The 21,499-nt window shown below is 36.4% G+C and overlaps 1 protein-coding gene across 4 annotated transcripts in view; it reads right to left on the minus strand.

The window, feature by feature from the left end:
- Window positions 1-5,893: 5,893 nt before the first annotated feature.
- LOC112453169 overlaps window positions 5,894-21,499 on the minus strand; it is a 331,828-nt gene continuing 316,222 nt past the window's right edge. For all 4 annotated transcript variants that reach the window (XM_025013760.1, XM_025013759.1, XM_025013756.1 and 1 more), the window contains one exon: window positions 5,894-6,612. In XM_025013760.1, the coding sequence (XP_024869528.1) occupies window positions 6,394-6,612 (219 nt within the window). In that variant the 3' untranslated portion in view covers window positions 5,894-6,393. The remainder of the gene's footprint in view (window positions 6,613-21,499) is intronic.

Below are 21,499 nucleotides of genomic sequence, written 5' to 3' on the forward strand. Positions count from 1 at the left end.
CTCTGATGTATTTCGCTATATTTGTAAGATCTGCAGAATGATTCTCTTGCAAGGTGGATAGCTCATTATCGTTGACCGTCGAAATCGCGATTTCTCGACGTGATGCACGTGTATCTAGTGCGCAATACGTTACAGAGAGTAATTAGGCCGCGTGTAGTTCCGACTTTGGCGTCGGATATTTGATTATCTGATTCAGCTGGATCATATGAGATGGCCATGAATAGATACACGCGCAGCTCTTAGCGTACATTAATGATGATTACGCGCGTATGTACAGTCCAAATGTTCGTTGAAAAAATAAGAAATTACGAGATATTATTCTTTGCGAGACATCTGCAAAAGGTTGCAAATAAATAGTAGAGTATGAAAAAAGAAATAAAATTAAAAAGTGCAAAAAAAGAGAGAAAGGCAATAGAGATTTGCCAATAAATTGGATATATAATGAAATATATAATACTAATTTTGTATACAAAAGTGTTTCCATAGTAAAATAGAATTTGTTCTCAAATATATGACCGAAGTATCGATACGGTATATCGTTCTACTCAGCTGCCCGTGCTTCGTGGAGGAAAGTTGCATCCGTCGAATGCAGCAGTATTAAAGCTACTCGCCGTCTTAGCGAACAGTGCGTCAAAAGTACCTTGCCAGTGAGTAGTAATTGAGCGTAATGGTTCTTATCGGCTGATTCGTGCGTCTATAACCGACGATCTAGGATCGTCTATGGGGGCATTTCTTTCCGCGCACAGTTTTATTTACATTCCGATGCAGCGAGCGTTTAAACTTCAAGCAAACTCCGCCGAGTCCGTGAGTTATTACGCCATTTTCGGGACACCCCCCTTCGTGTCGATCAAGGTCGAATTTAGGGTTCTCAAGGAATGACGAGCGCGATGATGTTCCAAGTGGAAATACCGGCGTGATTTCGTATGCGCGTTTAATTAATTATATTAATTAAAATATAGATGCGATTAAATGTGCAGAATTAATTGCTGTGACATTTCCATAGAATATAATTAGTGAAAATATACACAATTAAAATACAATGAATTAATATGGGCATTAAATTAACGAAATCACAATTCGGAGCAATAAAATATGCAATTTGCATTTCTACCAAATGTCATATTAAACTAATTCAATCGTGCCTCCGTTAAATTCTTTATGCGTGCATTATAATTGCGCATGCATCTTAATTAGGTTTATATCCATAATGTAAAAATCAATGGCCGAGGTTTGAGACACTCCGCGCATTTATTCGATATGGATGACTCATCTTATTTTTGCACCGTAAATCAAAAGGAGAGACCCGTCAACCTTGATCTACGTTTCTCGCGAGATTTTCGCATGTTTGGTCCATCATCTTCGAGATCGATCGAGTTCATCGAAAGAGCTCTCTCGCTTTTCGATCGATCGTCCCCGAAGAGCCGATCTCGCCGCCGCTGAAACGATTAGTCTCGCCGTTTTCTCTAACTAATCAACATATATTATATTCCTGTCTACGTGCGCGTATGTATAATGTGACATTAACATTTTCCGTCCCTTTGAGCGACGTGCCCGCGATTCATAAATTTTATACATTATTGCTTTACCACGTCGCGCACGCACAATCCGCCTCGCGCTTTTTCTCGGTTATTCAATAATTTTAATTTAATTAAATTGTCATTATTTAATAGGATCCTTTCTTAGTTTATTAAATAATACTTAAATAATTAAAATTAATAAACGTGTCAAGAAGAGAGATCTGTCAGTGTATCAGACGATCAGATTATTATAAATCTGATTTTATTTTATTTTTTTTTGTATCACAACTTCTGTTACGTGTCGGATATCAGTTTTTATCTGTTCTATTTGTATAGCGCAAAATAGAGTTTATAAACAGTATAAAGATGTGGTTATTAAAAAATTAACATTTAATTTTTAGGTTTTAAATTTAGAAGAATTGTTACAAAGATAAATATGCACGACTGGACACAGTTTAGCCAAAAATTAAATAAAATTAATTGAAGAGAATGATGATACCTGATTATAATTTTTGCTGTGCAACGAGATTGGAAATAATGAAATTACGATACACATAATAGCGCGAATTAAATTATAACGCGGGAATAATTACCGCCAAAACCGAATACGAAAGAACGAAATGGTATTCACGCCGGCATTCGCGCGTTTATAACCGCTTTATAATCTGATGGTAATAGCGCGATTTATATATTATTATTATTTAATGTAATATAATTCAGGGAAGAGCGCGGGGAACGATTGGCACGCCCAAACGCTCATATATTTCGCACGCAGAACTCACACGCACACAAGGCGGTAGTTACACTAGCGCCTAGATCGACGAATGCCACCTAATTGAATTGCCGTATTACAACTTGTCATCTAATTCGCACTTGTCGTCCATGTACAAACAATATGGCAGCCAATATGCCAGAACGCGCTGACTGTCCGTCTCGCATTACCTATATTTATATTTATATTTTATGTATATATATATATATGCACTTACATAACGTATATGTATAGAGTATATCGTATGCATAGAAGGGCTCTATTTATTTGCCGTATTGTTCCTGCCGCTACATTGTCTAGCGAGTTTTCCTTAGTTAACTTCAGCGACTCCCGGATTCGCCTGAAGCTTTAGCGCGATTATAATCCTCAAGATCCCGTCCAACGGATTCTCGTCACTTTATTCGGCTAACAGGAGTCACAAGGATAACAGAAGTCTTCGTAGTAATCGTTATATTCGCGTTTCCATCAACGACTGATTGTATAATCTGTATTTAGCTTTTCAGGAATTAGTTTCTTCGTTTATTGATTGTTTCTTCATTTTCGAAAATATTTTCAATAACATTTCGATATTATTTTCGGAAACAACGAAGCAGATAGTTAATAGATAAATTATAAAGAACTTAAAATTGATAAAAAATTATAAACATTTTAAATCTGTAATTTAAAAAAATGGGATTTTTAAAATTTATTTGATAATAATGTATTGACTTTTGTCGCATTTTTTGCAACGAGTTGAGTGTTTCGAGAAAAAATAATGTAAATATTTAGATCACAAGCTATATATAACGTAATTGTGTTAATCTTTCGTGGTAAAGTAATTAAGACAAAAAATATTAAATTATGATTGACATTTTATCATTAAATTTATATTCAGCTATTTCACATTTGTGATCCACGATAATTAAATCTTGACGATCTTGGAATTGTATTAAATAAAAGTGATTAAGACACTTCCGTTCGAAATAAATTAATAACGGAAAATAGTCGAGATTTAATGCTAGCAAAATGAAATCGTCTCTCATATTCTCGAAATACTGAGAACTCGGCCACGCTTTAGTATCGTTTGGAGAAAAAAGAAAATGGGTGGGGCAGTGACGAGTCTGTCGCAGAGCGAGGGATAATTATCGGAATCCCGAGGGTTATTAATCGCCGGTATCGAGATTATGATCGAGCCAGCAGCAGCGGGAGGATTTTCTCTGGCTGCTGAATAATTCTAGCTCGTGAATTTCTGAGTAATTTGTAAATGTCAAGCGTTCGGCCGCCGTTTACAAGTTTTCCGCTTCGTATCCCCCTCTCGTCTTCCGGCCTGACAAATCGACCGTTTATACAGGGTGCCTCCCACAGTCACGAACTATTGACATTGCGCGCCGTAATTACGGAGACGCGCGACGCGAGGTGCCACGCCGTTTCGCATTGATATGCGCCTCCCTTATCGGCGCCATCGGCTAATAAAATAATCGATGACACGAATATATGACGGACAAGGAAATGTTCGAAAAAGAAAAAAAAACCGAAAGTACACTTACATCGGGAGCACTTCATATCTAACGAGCAGATGTATTGCTTTTTTTTCTCTTGTTACAAATAAAAAAACAATCACGTCTAAAAGGTTTGATTAATTGTACAGTTGCTGCATGACGAGTTGAAAATTCGATTGTCGGATTTGCGTTGATTTCTCTAAATCTATATGTGTGATATTAAGGCGATATTATCTAAGCAAGTTCTCTGAGGCCGTGTTTTATTTAGCGAAAATTTGATTGGACGTCTTGCCCTCTCTTAGGACTTAGATTTTCTAAGGCACCCCGTACATCTCTACGGTGATTGGATATTTACAACTTGAATATATACAGTTTGAAAAAAAAATGAGGAAAATAGAAAAGAAAGAAAAAAGAATTTTCGTCGGGACCGTCGAGATCGACTCGGGATACTTCGTATACATCGGTTGCGACTTGAAACTTGAAAACGAGCGGGCCTCGATCGATTTTTCTCGCTCGACTACATTTCCCCAGGCTACCTCTATTACACACTTTTTTTCTGCTCTTACGTCGCTATCAACAATCTACATTTATCTACACACTCGAGCTTCTCGTCGACGAGCCGCGCGTCGTATAGACGCGCGTGTGTTTTAAGGTTTAGATTTCAACTTTAACAAACACCTAATGGTCCAGTACGGGAGAAGGTTTGCGTTGCTTGGCCGTTAATTATACAGTAGATTAGTGCTTAGCCATTTATACAGACTGCCTCTCGCGTTACGGTCGATTTATTATACACACGTCGTACTCTCTCGTTCCGAACGATCGCGAATCGCACCCACCGCTTTTCTGCTCCTACTCTCTCGTCGATCTTCGACGAGCGATTTTACGTTTTTACTTCAATTTCACATTTCGAGATGCCTCTTGAGGTGCAACTTCGAAAAAGTGCGACTTTTAATGTCTCTCTCTCTCTCTCTCTTTTTATTTTTATTTTTTTTCTCGATTAATTTGTCAAGATTGCCGCTGTCGCATCGAAAGCGCGAATTAATTCGAAACTGTTTTTGGTTTCCATTCGGATTAACATCGTAATATAATGTCAACAAGATTATAATTGTGCGAAGAGTCTCAACGTTTAAAAATAAAACACTTCGAGTGTATATATGTAATATTTTTATTTCAACAATTTGCAACAAAATGTTCCTATCTATTCACGGACTTTGCGTTAATCATCCGCTTTTTTAAGTGATGATTGTAATCTTGTCTGCCAATCAAGATTAGGCATTGAGAACATTTATTTTTATATATACATTATATATAGAGAACATATATATAATTTATATATATTGATTAATCTTGTTAGAACGTAAAAATCTCTCGATTATTCATTTTTCAATATTTCTCAGTTTTCATATATGTCATTAATTATTCTCCGCCAATCACTCGCCCGTAAATCATCATGTAATCAAACATCATTAGTAACCGCGTGCCGATTGTTAATGGTCAACTTGCGATGCAACTCGTGTCCAAGTTACGTCGGTTGCATGTCGATCGCGCAACAGTCTCGTTCGCAAGACACTTTTGACGGCGGAAATTGTCGAGCGCGTAAAATGAAAACGCAATTTGGCCGATGATTTCTACTTGATTTCGCGTACATTTGACAAATGCATTCCGTGTCAATCTCGTTTTCGTATCAAGCTCGACCTCAAAGCGGCGTCGATCGTCCAGGGCATCATCGATCATCCGTCACTAACCCTTCGAGTAGCGCAAATAACACTGTTTTTCTACAGTGTAACTGCAGTATCTTCTCTGCAGTTAGGCACAGTGTTTTCAACTGCCATGTCCACATACATTAGCATCTATATAATAAGTGCTTTTGAAATGTGTCGAAACATGCAACGAATATTCTATAAAAGTATATATCTATTTGCTATTTTCTCTAAGTAATATGTGTTTTGAAAATAAAACTAGGTAACCCCCCAAAATCGAGTTTTAATAAAGTTTATATATAAAGATGTATTATATTCTCATTGGTGCCTTAATAACTGTACTTAATTTATTGTATTTATTGTAAAAAATAAACAATTGAAAAATATATATTTACATAAATTTCATATTTTAAATAAAAACACATTTTTTAAAGAATTTCATCTTGGAAGAAAAATAACTTTGGTTACAATAATTTAATGTTAATTACAATAATCATCGCATGTTCGACGTTAAATCCGGAGTCATACGAGCTGTGACGGTCGAAGAGTTAAGGACAAGGCTCGAGGACGCTCTGTCGAGGTTACAGTGTAACAAAAATACCATTAAATATCAATATATATTTAATAATATCTTCAACGGCGCGGTGAGCGATCCGCGATCGGCGGGAACGTGTTTGGGGATCGCCGTGCGAATCCGCCGATTGATGATCCCTGCGATCTGTCTCCGATCCGCACGGCAATCGAGGGGAAGGCGGGGGGGATTTCTTCCCTTCGTTGATCTGCGCCCTTCAAGGCCACGAGTCCTCTCTCGTCCGAGTGGGTGGTCCCGTTGTCGGGACCATTGCTACTACACGCACGCGACACGTGGCGATCCTCTGCGAGGGGGACACTCGATACAGATTTTTCTCGACGTCCTGATGTCCCTGTCACGAGCCGAAGAGACACGTCGACCCGAAGAGGCTGATCGCGAACAGAACAACGAGGAGCGCCGACGACGACCTGGAGATCGCCGCCTCGTTGCTGTACGGCATCTTCACTTCGACCTCAGCCATCTTGAAGATCGAGAGCAGCGGATGCGTGTGCACCTCGTGGTGCTTGTTGTTGATCTTATCGCTGAGATCTTGCATCATCGACGCGCACTCCTCCTGCAAATCGAGAATTTCGATTAGCGCGTTCAGTTTAAACTTTTTCAATTCAAAAGCAGATTTTATTTTAATGGGAATTTGATACGACATTCGCGTAATTATTAAATGACGGGAGGTTATATCTATTTAATCGTGATAGATGCTTGATTTCTAATTGTAGTATCCGTACGAGCAGCGCGAGATGGTATGTGTGTGTCAGCGGTGTGCGAGTATGAGTGCGAGTGTGTGTGCGTGGACCGGGTGACGAGCGGACAGTTGTCACCAAGCAGTACTGGTGTACGGCTCGGAGTTTGTATCTACACACCGAAATAAAGGCGCATTAATAAGCAATAATTGTGTCCTTTCTTAATATCCCACACTAATATTTCAACGTAATTTTGAATTGATTCGCGTTCCAATTTACAGATATGTTAGTTTGAATTTTTACTTATTTTCGATATTTTGTATATAATTGTATACAAAGGTAATTTTTATATAAATATTATAAACAGAAAAAATTATGAACCAAATAAGTAAAGACTGTGCCAAAAATTATCTTTTCTAGTAACTTTGTTTATAATCAACTACAAAATATTAGCGTAGTTGTATAGCTTTATAATATCGTGAAAAAAATGAATTGATCGGAACCAATCAAATTTTTTTCATTTAAAAAGCGCCTTTATTTTAATCGGAGAATTCGCAGAGCGACGATATGTCCTGGTAAATTCAGGATCGTTTGTAATGACCGGAATAAATCCTTCGCGAAAGTATAATCTCCGCGAGAGCACGCGCATTTTCCGTTCCTACTATCAATAGTTGTTCCGCCAGAATACGAGTTTTCCCTCGAATACGACTTAACGACGTCGAATGTAACCCCTCCCCTCCTCCCCTCGTTTTATCCTGTACCTCTTTCCAGACGGAATCCGGCATCGATTTCCATTTTCAACCCTCTCCCGCTACGCGCAGCCCTTGTTCCTCGTCCCCAAAATTACCCTCGGCTCGTTGAATCTTTAATTTCCGGCGTAGGAGTCCGCGAGAGGTTGAGAGCGATTTTTGGTGATATCTTTCTGGTGCGCCACGTGGCCCGACCAGATTTCTCAACCCGCCCGCGCCGACGTTTCATTCGCTCGTTTCGTGCCCGGACGAGGTTTTCAATGTGAGATTAAATTCCGCGTGGAAGCTGGAATCTTGCGCGAATAACTTCGCTGTGACGAGCCGGTGTAGCTTTCCGAGCGTGGAATGAAACTTTCGACGAGTCTGACCAATGATATCTTTGGTACGTTGGGAAAGAGACACGAGTCGTCCAACTTCAGATATATGTCTTCGAGCAATGTATTAGAAGTCTGCATTGTAAAAGTTAATTTATTATATAGCGATTTTATGACGTAAACGCTATAATAATATCTTGGCTTTCTTCTTTGGAAAAGATTCTGCTTAGGTTTTTTTTATAATTATGGCAATCTGAGATATTAATGTATCAGATAATAAATTTACTTTTTTGAGATTCACCTAGTTATCGCTTTCATTTTCTTCAAAATATATGTTTTATGGAATACTTGATGCGTGAGACAGGGAAGATACCTGACTATGAAACAATATTGCAGTATATATCCGCGCGCATTCGATAATTAACTCGCAACGTGCGAGAGACTCGGGTCTACAATTAGCACCAGCCAATACGTAAAATGAATTATCGCACTGGGCTTTTGTCCGGCCATGCTTGGATCATTACTGCTTCGCGCAGTTCCATTCAATTAGCCTAAAAACCCGGCCAGGCACATTCGGCGTGTTTTGCGCTTTCTTTTATCATATGGGTTACGTCCATTTTGCAGTCAAGTACAATAGCTGAATTTAAACATTTAAAGTAGAAGATATACATCATGCGGAATTAAAAAGAATTAAATAAATTCGTATCTCGGGGTCCACAATTTAAAAAATCGCAAAAATATCGGAAATTCAGATGCAAATTTAACTTTAACTTTCCGCAGAGTTGTCCATTGTATTAATATCATACTTTAAAATAATAAATTATACAAGAAATCGATATTATATAAACGTAAAAAGTATTTTTCCCCAAATAAAATAATTAAATTTACATTTTAAAATAATACCTAGCTTATATTTTTCAATTCTAGAACTTAACGGACGAGTTTATCGCCTAAAAGTTCAACTTAGTATAATTCGTGTATTAAATAGAGTAGCCGAGTACGTCAAAGTCGCTAGTTACTTACTCCACTTTTTACTATATCATCATAATTTTGTTACGCGGAGAAGTCGACGAAGCTTTTAATTGCTCATGTGTGTTTCCGTGTGCTCTCGGTTTCCCTACCAGAATAATCCGGCTTTGAATGCAAATGTGCGGTGTGTGACCTTTTTTTTCCATCGGGATTATCCAACAGATTCGCAACAGTATTGTGCGCTGCCGTGGATATGTAACTCCCACTTTTTTTACTCCGCGGATTGCACTGCTTATCTCCCGTCGTGCTTCAAAACATCAGCCGACACGCGTTTAATTTTTCCCCGGATAATATTTTATTTAATCCGGGCTTCGCCGTAAAATAATACATGGTATATGGTACGTAATGGTCTTCCGTGAGCGTCTCATTTGTTTCTGCAGTAAAACATTAGTGCTAGTGGAAACATTAAATAATTCAACTTTAATGGAGTTAAATAAAACCAAACTGCTTTTAAAACTCGAACTGGATAATTTCGTAGAGTTTTGTTAATTTTAACAATTAAAGTAATTTAAATCGACCGTGACTGGCAATATATAACGTCTTTTCAATATAAACATTGAAAAACTGTGAGCCAACTTGGTTTGTCGGATTTACACAGCACTTTTTTGGATCAATCATCGAGACATTATTAATTTCGACCATGGGTTTTGGTCAGTTGATGTAATTTCTAAATTAAATAGTTTAAATTTTTATTGCGAAAAATATTTTGTTAATTTTATTATTCCTGGGTTATTCCTGATTAACTCAGTTATTGGAGACATGTGATAAAAGATACGTTTCTTGCGAAGTAATAGTAATTATATTTTAATATTCTTCCTGTTTTTTAAATAATGCTTTAAATAATAGCATACATTTAAGTGTGTCTTAATATTAAATAAAATCTGTCTAAATATGAGAAAAAAATTATATTTTTTACGTATTGCAATCGCGTTTATATATATATGTATATATATATATATATATATATATATATATATATATATATATATATATATATATACATAATCACACTGCCTAATAATTTCCAACTGTCCAATTTTCTTTTCAAAAGCGTATTATAGATATAACAATTGTATTGCCCTACTAAAATAATTGGTAACCGAAATGATCAAATCAATCGCGAGCTGCCACGATTTCGTGCCGAACATAACATTCCGCTGTTTACGCCGGTTGTTTAACGTTATGCTTTAATTATATAATACCGAGCCGCGCCACACGACGAAACTCACCGGCAGCTCGATGGTTGTTCTAATTTACGCTCTCTTGTATTATGCGGTACGTGCCTCTTCTACCATATTAATCCAGGGTTAGAAGTACATCCGTGTTACATTGCGCTCCGCCGAAATAATTTCGCTTTACAGGTAGACACGCGCTAATACAATTATTCAGAAAATTGGCGAACGCACGAATGAATGTACACAAGGACAGCTAATATATTATTTACATAAACATTTAATTACAGAAAGGCTGCAACGAGTAACGTTGAGTTTATTTACACGCAAAGGGTGTAGTGTAAATGATCTTAAGTGGCTTAGAAGTGAAAATTATTAAGATGTTTAACGATCGCAAATAAAAGTAATTTTCAGTAAATCGTTATTAAAGCTATATTGTTAAGTAATTTGCGTATAATAATTTTAAGAATCAATATGTGAGGTAAAATTAGTCGATGTAAATATAGTTTTGAATCCATAGTAAAATTTTAATAGAAATGCATATACAAAAATCATGGTAAAATCTGACTTTTGACAAGACTTCCAAAATTGCATTTAATATTTTAGTCTTTATTACATTTGCAAACAGTGAGTCGTGTTACCAATATTAATAACTATATTAATTAAAAATCTTTTCCTAATAAAAAAGGATTCAGAATTATCCACGCTAGTGGTGCGATCTGAAATTAATCAGCCCTTTTTCCTAGTGGTAATAAACGAAGATTAAGCTAGCAGCAATCGCGCTTATGTTAGCGGAAACCTGTTCAATGGACCCAAAGAAGTGTGTCGCGAGCTAAAGTGCGATGGCATTAAGCCTCGAGCATGATCGTGCTACTCTCTTCGAAAGACGATCTCAATTCGTGATCGCCGGAAACTAATGGTTCTCCTTACAGCATCGTCACGGGTTCGGCCATTTATCCCCGCGTGAATGAAGACAGGTGCAAGGCGAAGGCATACCTGCAGGTGCAATTGCAGCCGGTGATGGGGCAGGTACCATTATCTCTTCCGTCAGGACGAATCCCTTATTAATGGTCGACTAATTGGATTTCTGAACGGAGGAGTGATTACGTCAAAACGTGGCCTCGTGCATGTTGACAGGAAAAGGAGCGAGAGGTATGAGGCGTATAGGGTGTCCCCAGTGTATAAGGTTGTACAAGGTGTCTTTCTATGTACCTTCTCTTCCAATTATAAAATCTTTAATTTAAGAGCAATTTTTTTTAAACAAACAACCTTTCAAACGCAAACAGTTGAAAGTTTTAAACGTTCTTACAATTTAAGAGACACGAAGACAAAACAGTATTTCATTATTTTTGTCTAATTTCAGGTAAATTTTATATCCTGAAGAAACTTATTAAAAGTTGTGCGTTTAAATATTACGCGAATTTATAGCTTTCGGCCAAAGAAACAATTGATAACATGTGCTATTGGAGCAATTAATATGCGATTTTCGGGACACTCCGTATGCAGCTAATAGCTAGAAGACAGATTCATCCTACAATGGCGATCTCTCCATTGGCTCTTGCATCCCGCTCGATATCCTCCCTTTCAATCGGATAAATACATCTGATATCAGAGAACGATTGTTGCTGTCGTCGCTCGAAGACGACTCGTAATTGGTTGCAATGATAACAATGGCGCCGATGTATAATAGCGCGGATACATCACATCCATATGTGAATGACGCGATGACATTGCCATTGGTAAGAGAATGAGAAATGATTATGATGGACTAATTGCGGCAGTAAACGATTAATTGTGACAATTAATTGTATAGAAAGATTTCTTTCAAAATTCGCTTTTTATACTTCAGAAATATTTTCTTTGAAAGCGTTCACATAAACTGATAAATCTTTTAATAATTCTATTCATATTATTTTTAAAGATATTGTAAATCTAAAGCATATATCTTTTATTTTCAGGACTTCGTGATTTTTTATAAATGATGCCATGTAATTATATATTATTGGATTGTTATCGTGTATTGGTTTGCCAGGGTGAAACAATGTGCGGGAAATTGTGATTTTTAGGAATATAATAAAACAATTTTTGTTGCAATAAAATTTGCGTAGCGACAGAATTATTTGCAGAATTATTTTAACAACGGTTATTACCATGCGTCGCGCGATCATGTGGTGCCAGCGCGTTTCGTGCCTCATATACAGTTTTTCGCCATCGAGAAGAGAAAAATTGCCGTCGCGAGGCAGCCGCCAATAAAATTTCGTCGTTAAAGAATCCGGGCGCGCTTTCGCGTGGCCACTTAATCAATAACGACGTTGAGGAGCCCGCTTGACGTTGCTCGTTAGGACATGAGGGGAGAGAAGCATATATAGTAAAAAGAGACGAAAAGCGGCGCGAGCAAAAGCCACCGGGATAAGGACGGATAAGGGTAAAGTCACTGAGGAAGCGGGAAGCGGATAGAAAGAGCAAAAAAAAAAAACTCGAAGAGAAGGAATAACGACATGCAACGCACACCGGCTTTGTAACACGTAAAGGCTTACGGAAAGCGAGCTCGTCACGCAATGCAAATGAGCATAACGCTCGCGAAAAGCGATAGCGGGCTCTCCCTTCGGCAGGCAACGTCGGGATCCCTTTAACTTTAAGAATATCAAGTTTTCTCTCTTGTTTGCACGCCCCGGATAGTTATGAAACAAAAGTAGTTTGCGAAGGTAAGCTTTACGCGCCAACTGTATCACTTAACATTTATAAATGTATTTAACAATTATTGCTTATTAATTCTTAAATCACGCGGCTTATCGCAACACAAGGATATATTAACCGTTGCCTTTGTTCCACACAATTTAACATTACCTTCCGTCGTATACATTTCCAGCATTGTTAACACTAGAACTATCAAAGAGGTCAAAATAATCATCGTTTGACATTTTTAAATAATTTATTACTCATTTTTAAAATATCTTAATTTTTGAAATTTTCCCCGACTTTTATTGAAATTACATAGATGATTAATTTCATTAACTTATTTTCTCTTTCTCTCTTTTCTTTCCTAAGATTTCTTCGGTAAAAATAAATACAACAGATTAATCTCCGGTAGTTCTGTTAATTGTTTCTTGCAATTTTTTGCATAACTGTATATCGTACTTTCTAAATATGCATAGAGATTCCAAAAGATTCTTAGTCCACGAAAATATATTCCGTTCAACTTCACTTTAACGCCGGCGCGCCAAAAAACCCATCTCGCGTTAAGAAGCTCGTCCTCTTTTCTTGCTGGGGAAGGGGGATGCATCGTTAACAGGATCCCCGTTCATATTTCATCCTCAGTGTATCTCATCGAAGCAAGCCGGAGTCTCCCAGACTATCCAACGATCTCGCCATTTTTTCGCGTCTGTCGCCCTGGCTCGAGGGTGCAAATCTCGGCTTCAATTCTTCCTGGCTGGCCTCTCTTTTCTTCACGCTTTATCTTAGTTCCTCTCTTTCTCTCTGCGAGAGCGAGCGATCTTATATCGTTCGAGTAATCGCCAGATTTGGCGGATCTTAAATCTCCCACGTCGACGCTAATCGTCATCCGATTTAGAGGTCCTTCTACTCGCCCGGCAAAGAACTAAAACGGTGCTGTAGGATGTAAGAGGATTTCCTGTGGCTTGTGAGTGGCCGAATTGTCGACAACTACGTAATTTGTCGCAATATTTTTGGCAACCTACGGCGACACAAATAGAGAAAGTACTCTTACCCTCGATTTCAAAACCGAAGTGTTCACGATCGATACGAGTAATTTCATACTGCTGATAGAGAGCTCCTTCTCTCTCCTCTTTTTTATCCCTCTCAATTCCGAGTACGTGCTGTCATGAATTATTAAGGTATAAAAAAGAATTTTTACAAACACACACACATACACATACCCGGGCGCGCGCATATATTTTATTTTCTCTCTCTCTCTCTCTCTCTCTCATCAAAAATATTAATTGTAATCGATATAATAGATACGATATATTGCTATAAAAAATAACTTAACGTTTCGAATACATATGCTTCAAGATTTGCCGGCTTTATTTTATCGATAAATTTTATATCGAATTATTGTGCATTTTTATACATTAAAATCGATATGATAAAGAATATGTGAACATTAAGTGTAACATACGAAATATTTTTATTAAAGTATAGTATGCAAATAAAATAATGTTCAAAACTTTTAACATATTATTTTACATAAGCTGTAATGCCGTTAAGGCACAATTAATACAAATAATATGTTAAACACGAATCAATGCATGAATATGCTTATTCAATGTGTTTGTGCATATTTATAAAGCATTCGTTCAATTAAACATTGTCGAAGGATGTGGAATAATATTCGAGAAGCGAGTGGTACATGTTATATATAATTTTTAGTGACATTATTTTTGCTTTAAATTTAAAAAACTGAACATCACAAAGTTATATGTGAGTGCGCGAGTTGCATTGCGGACTGTAAATTATTTGATTAATTCACCGTTGAATTAGGAGCATTAAACAAGCTGCGTCGTGATCGCTGTAAGTGTCCGCAACATATTAATATTGATGATCGAGTATTAGGATTCAGGACGTAACATTCAATGAGCAACGTGGCGTATATATGTTGCGCCGCGGAACCGCGTGCATTTTGTATAAACTTGAATAACGAGCGTTATCGGCTTTGCCATGTTTTAGAGAGCCAAAGAAGGCGTCCGCGAGTAAGAGGATTTACGGGCCGGGAGAATCGCGGCCGAACGATCAAGGTCATCGCAAGTTACGTCGGCATACTCGAATGTAACTTGCCTCTTTGTTCATGTAACATACAATCACGATATGTCACTTATCAAATATTTTTATATTTGTAAATAATTGACGCAATGTTAAAAGACTGGGTCAAATAAAAATTTTAGAAACAAAAAATAATATTAAAAATAACAAAAAGAGGAAAAAAAAGGAAAACCTTAATATTTCCGTTTCATCTGACATTGAAAATGACATGTATTATTTATGGGAGTTTGTGAAGAATAAGTTAAGTGTGTGTTTTCTCCGCTTCTCTCTTAATCTCAAAATATCATACATATCTCATGCCGGGATGACGCGACGTATCGGTTGTACTGAAACGCTAAAAATATTATTCTTAATATTCTGACGTATATTCTGCAAACACGCAAATAATGCCTCCGAAGAGATAAATATAAAAGAAGTCATGCCGGCAAATTGCCTCGCGCGCGTCCGAGGAGTCTCGTTCCAATTTACTACCTGAAAAGGCGTCTTGCATAATGAAGCCGCGGCTGAAATCGTGTTAAATCCCAAAAAACAATCGGCACGAAAGCGGTCCGCATCGTTGTTACGAGCGTGTTACGATAGGTAGGTAAGTACGTGTGAACACACTGTAGCGATAGTTTGTACAAACTTTTAAAGTAAACGAAACGAGTCGAAAAGGTAGTGACTAAGAAAAAAGGTACTATAACGTGGCCTACTAGCAGTAAATTCTCTTAAATGGGAAAAAACAGCGACTACAAGACAGGGCCGTCTTTATACATACACACAGGGTGTCAATTTGAAAACTTTCAGTCGAAATATCTCGGGAATTAGTAATGATATCAAAACATTGTTTGGAGAGAATGTAGGGGAGCAAGGGGGACATACTTTAATTAAAAAAAATTTGACCTATTAAATGGAGGCGTCAAGGTCAAATAAAGGTCAACTTAATTTTTTCAAATGGACACATGATTTTTTAAATACTTACGTTTGTAGCCCTTTTCATTACGAGCTCAACGCGCTATAATCCAAAGTCGCCGAAGGTCAAATGACCAAATGCAGACTCATGGTATTATTGTCTTTGTACATGTTATGAGACACCTTTTGCAGCTGCAGCTTGCGAATCGACAATATTAAATTCATTGCAAAATGACCTAACACTTCAAGTTGAGTTGCTTCATTCACTAATCTTTGTACGGTTCTGTTTTTCTTTGCTATTGATCCTGTTTCTTCAAATTTTAATATTAATTGTTGTACGTAGGTGTGACTGACATTTTTTTTAGTTTACTTAAACTGGTAAGTACAGTAAGTGTTAATTTGTACTACAAGCGTTAACATGATGATTCCACGTGCCCAACTAAGTCATCATGACATTGCCCATGTCCACGAACTTAAACACCAACAAGAAATAGCAGTCTAACAACAAGATCCGTTCGATTTTGATTTAGTTTCGATTTAGTTGCAGCTGTAAAAGGTGTCTCATAACATATGCAAAGATAATAATACTGTGAGCCCGCATTTGGTCATTTGACCTTCGAATATTTTGGATCATAGCGCGTTGAGCTCGATATGAGAAGGCCGAGAAGGGTTACAAACGTAGATGTTTAAATAATTATGTGTCCACTAAAAAAAATTAAGTTGACCTTTATTTGACCATGACGCCTCCACCCAAGGTCAAATTTTTTTAAATCAAAGTATAAAGTATGTCCCCCTTGTTACCCTATATTCTCTTCAAATCGTGTTTTGGTATTTTTACTAGTTCCCGAGATATTCCGACTGAAAGTTTTCAAATTGACACCCTGTATATATCTACGATGTGTAAAGACTGCCCTGTCATGTAGTCACTGTTTTTCCCCCTTTAAGAGAATTTACTTTCACGCGCGCGTATGCATATAAATATATTTTAAAATAATCTAAAATTGAAAACACAGCTTTTATTATATTCATAATTAATTTCTCATTATCATTGCAATAATCAATATTTCCATATATCAGCAGATATTTTGTGTACAGATTTAATAAATATGAAAAAACACAGGTCAAAGATATAAATATTAATGAAACAATTTATGTTAATTTATATTTCATAGTATTGTTATATAATATTAACAATGTCAATTATACATTTATACTGCGCCGCATTATATATGAAAAAAGATTATACTCATATACATAATACGTTCAATATTTTTTAAGTGCATATATATATGAAATAAAATCTTTTGTCGAAGGAAACAATCGCATGTCAAGCTCAGGGATCCGAAGATTGTAAGAGCAGCCCTGCCAGTTGCAATTTGCACGAGCTGTTTCCCTTTAAATCGGCGAAAATAAGGGGTTTGCGTGTTAAAGGGTCTTTCCCGTTGTTCCGCGTGTTCGTTCTTAAACTCTAAAGCCCTCGAGGCGTCGGCGCCCCGACTGGACTGTTCTAAAAATGGAAGAGAAATTTCGTACACTTCCACGAAGACCGAAACGTTCAAAACGCAAGAAGTTATCTGGCACTTAGCATTCACGAGTGGATATTGAACACAAAGTGAAATAAAGCAGTTAGTTTTGTGATCTGCTACATTCCTTTCTTTATAACAAGTTGCTGCTTTCAACGCTTCAGAATAGCTTTAAAAGTGTAGAAAAGTGAAAATACTTCACTTAATTAAATATTTTGCTAAAATAACAATAGAGAAATACAGAATAGTCGGGTAATATGGAATACTAAACGATATCAGACTTATTAAGTTTCGTAACTTAACAAACAGCAGTGGAATTATTAGCTGCTGGATGTACTGGCAGTGCAATACAAGGTCTTGTGTAGTTAGTGATAAGATAGTATTAGTGAGATAATATTTACCCACTGTTCATTGTAATAGAAAATAATTACAAACTTAATTGTTTCAATTGTTTCTGTATAAATTAGGAAGAATTCTTGAATAGACACGTTTACTATTATATTATTAACGCTATACTATTGTTTTATTCCTAATATGATAAAGTATCTGTATACACAGAGAAAAAAAGAGAGGAAAAGGAGAGAAAGAGATTGACTTGAAATGGTACATATCCATATTTTCTGACATCTCTCCTTTATATATAAGCATATATGTTAATATTCCGTCTCATTCAAGCATTAAAGTGTGATTAAAATTGACGAGTGGACTGTCAAAGATGCGATCGCCCTCTCTCTTGATCTCACATATGATCTTAAAAAGCCCGAAGCATCCGAACGCCGGAGCACGTTAAAAATGAAAAATCGCTCTTCCTCTCAGACTTTCGCTTTGTAGTCGCCCCTGCGGCGTCGCTGTCTCAACATCGAACTTCAGACGGGGCAAGAAGCTTTTGCGTATATCAAGTTCCGCTTACCTTCTATTGGAATCAAATTAAATTGAAAATTCAGGACAGAATCTACGGACACGCCGCGGCAAAAGTGAAATCGTCGTTATAGTTGTTTGCCAGTTAATTATTCCGCCAACTTTTCCAGCAGTTGCAACAATCTGTCGAAAGGAGAAGTCTGGGAAATTATATTGGATATAATTTTCATTTAAACTACTGCTAATCAACTTGCGCGTAAAAGGATTTTGAAATAAGTATATCGCTGTCTGGTGCTTTATGTGAGTTATAAGTCGCGCGAAGAACGGCGACGTTTCCGAGAGATCACCTGCGCGCGTCAGCGCCGTCAGCTCGAACAGCGAGACTGATAAAAAAGTAGCTTACCGCTTTGTCTTGCTGTCGCGAAGCGAACTGATAGACGTAGAGGAACCGCGTCGTTCGTCGAAAGCAATCGTCACGGCGCGTGAGCGGAATACACTCGCGCGCGAACACGTAACGCAACTACGTGTCCCCGCCGGCCGTGACGACAAGTCGTTTCTCTCCTCGTCAAATTGGCAGCCCGGCAATACGTATACGTAAGGAGCTATTATCAGGAGCGCGTCTTGCGCGGCGTCGTCATTCTCTTGGATGTCGTCGCGCTGAAGCGGATAACGAAATCCAGACGAACATTCGTACGGCGACATATATAGGATATAGTCTTGCGCGAATTAATGCGAATTCTATGTGCGACAAGTCTGAATTAACGAGAAATTAAGAGAAAGATAGAGATAAGCGGGAAAGAGAAAAAAGAGAGAAGAAAAGAGTGTTTATTATATAATAATCTGTGTTAATTATATAATAATTTTACAATAGAGGTTTATAAATAAAAAAGTTTTAAAGCTTTGAAGTCTTAAATTCTGATAACAAAATAATTTAATTTTTGCGATTATTGAATTTAAGAATAAATAACCAGAAATTATTCTTTTCTTCGCCAGTAATGATTAACAAAATAACAATTTATTTCGACCAAACTGGCAATTTATTATAATAATGTTCACCTATATGACGTTTTGACCATTGTTTCTGGTTTTTATCAAATATAATCTACAATTATATTAATTTTTCTTCTTATTTTTTGGTTCTTTTTTGTTGTCTTTGTACGTGGGTTGATACTTTTTTCTTTTGAATTTTTGATTGTACAAACGTTGTGTATAATGTGAGGATTATTATAATAAATTGCCAGTTTGGTCAAAATAAATTGTTATTTTGTTAAGCATAAATGTTTGTTAAGCATAAATGTTTAAGCATAAATCAATCGAGAGATCGAAAGAACAGTTCAAGAAACAAAGTCTTTTAACGTATTTTTTAACACTTCAAATCGATAGTTTACAAACATCGCGGTTGACAATTGCTATGCAGCGCGGTTTATCATGCAGAAATCCAAGAAAGGTGCTCAGTGTCAGGTAGTTTGATGCTCTCATGCATCTTCGATGAATCCTGTAAGATGCTTCGGGACTTCGCCCGTCTCTCTCTCTGTCCCGCACCAGTAATAAAATTTGGATCGATCTCTTTATGACAGTTGGAACGACGCTGTCGTCTTTAAATTATAAATCGGAATTTTGAATACAGCTGGTTGCATAGTCCATGCGATTGATATATTTATGAATCCGTGGATGATGAGCTGAAAATTTATACAGTTATGCCATTATTGGAGATGTAAATAATACTCTCTACCAAACTGACAAATATAAGATACTTTCAAATAAGATAGTAACTTTTCGTTTACGAGTTACATAAATAATACAATTTATATAGCTCATTTTTGTTGGGTATATATTTTTATGCAGCATCAGTTGCGTTAATAATTTCAATCTTTTTCAAATATGATTTTAATATTTTATCTTTTATTATTTCAAATAATTATTTTATATTTAATTTTATTTATCATTATTTACATAACAAAAATATACATATTATCGCGCAATATTATTCAGTATACTTGCAAATGCTGTACTAATTTAAAAAATGAGTGACATCACAATTGCACGTCTGCATCAATGTCCTCAATGTACAAAGCGTCGACAATGTTAGGATGTTAGGTGGTCCTGTTCGAGAGGTTGACACATTAAGGTATCGCGACCTTATCTCAATGAAGACGATAATATTGTACAAACTGGTAGACCGCCATGTCGAGTCTCATCGAATTGGTCGATCGACGAGCACCGAAATGTAACAATTCCTCGTCATATCTGTGTTCCAGAATCTAGGAGAAATCCCCTAAGGTTCCCTTAAGCGTATAACGTAACAATATTGGACGATGTTACCACTTGACCAAAAATCGGCTTCATGATAAAGACACATTTATTTTATAGCTAATCATATAAAAATCTAAGAAAAATGCTCCTTTATTGATAATAATAATCATAAAAATTATTTTTAATTTAATAAATATGCAATTATTTGCATTAAAAAATTATTCAAAAAAATATTAAGTATAATCTGTTATTTATTTTATTCATGTACATTTCATGCCTGTTGCTATCACAACTATAATATTCTTATTGTTAATTAATTACATGAGCAATAAGATTTATTATACAAATAGAAAAATCTTAAGGTTGTGTTAAAAACCAGTTTTCATACAAATCTCGTGACCTTCGGAAAAATCCAATAAATTTTGACGAAAATTAAAGAAAATAAAATTGAAAATAAAAAGTCCTTGTTTCAATTTATTGTTATCATTGCAATAAAAATCTTACGAACTCTTGAAATCGAGATCAACAAGACAATGCAGAAATGCTCTGTTTCATTTTGGAGAACTATCGTCCTCTTATTCCTTTGTCTTAAGACTCTTGTATTGTTTGATCTGTTGCGACTCGAGACATCGGACAGACGCAGGTGTTCCATATAGATAGCAAGCATTGGCACAAGGCCAATAAAGGCACCTACATTTCTTTCCCCTCCTGTATTCTCTCTCATATTTCCTAACGCCTATTTCCTATCCTGCCGCGTAGAACTTCAGCTTCGTATCCGAATATCGATTCCGTAGCTATCGCGACTTTTCATTGAATTTCCATACGTCACTTAAGAGAATTTTCTTTGTTAATTTTTTCTTTTTTGCCCTTTCTAACCGATGGTGAAGAAATACAAAAAATCGTGTTGAGAAATGTTACAAAAATGTATTTGTACAAATAAATATACAATTTCTTATTATTAAATTTTTAAATTAATTAATTAGGAAATTATTACATATTTTAAAGGAATTAATATATTATATATTAAGGAACGTTAACTTTTTCAAAAGATTTAAAAATAATAGAATTGGATATAAATCTCGATATAAAGATCACATGTATATTAACAATTTTTTATTTATATCTCCACACCACGGTCTTACATACAGGTCTGGAAACTTCAATGGTGGGGGTAGGTCGCTTAGTGAAGTTGTTT

This window comes from Temnothorax curvispinosus, unplaced genomic scaffold (genome assembly GCF_003070985.1).
Source record: "Temnothorax curvispinosus isolate PA1 unplaced genomic scaffold, ASM307098v1 QBEX01004104.1, whole genome shotgun sequence".
Taxonomy (NCBI): domain Eukaryota; kingdom Metazoa; phylum Arthropoda; class Insecta; order Hymenoptera; family Formicidae; genus Temnothorax; species Temnothorax curvispinosus.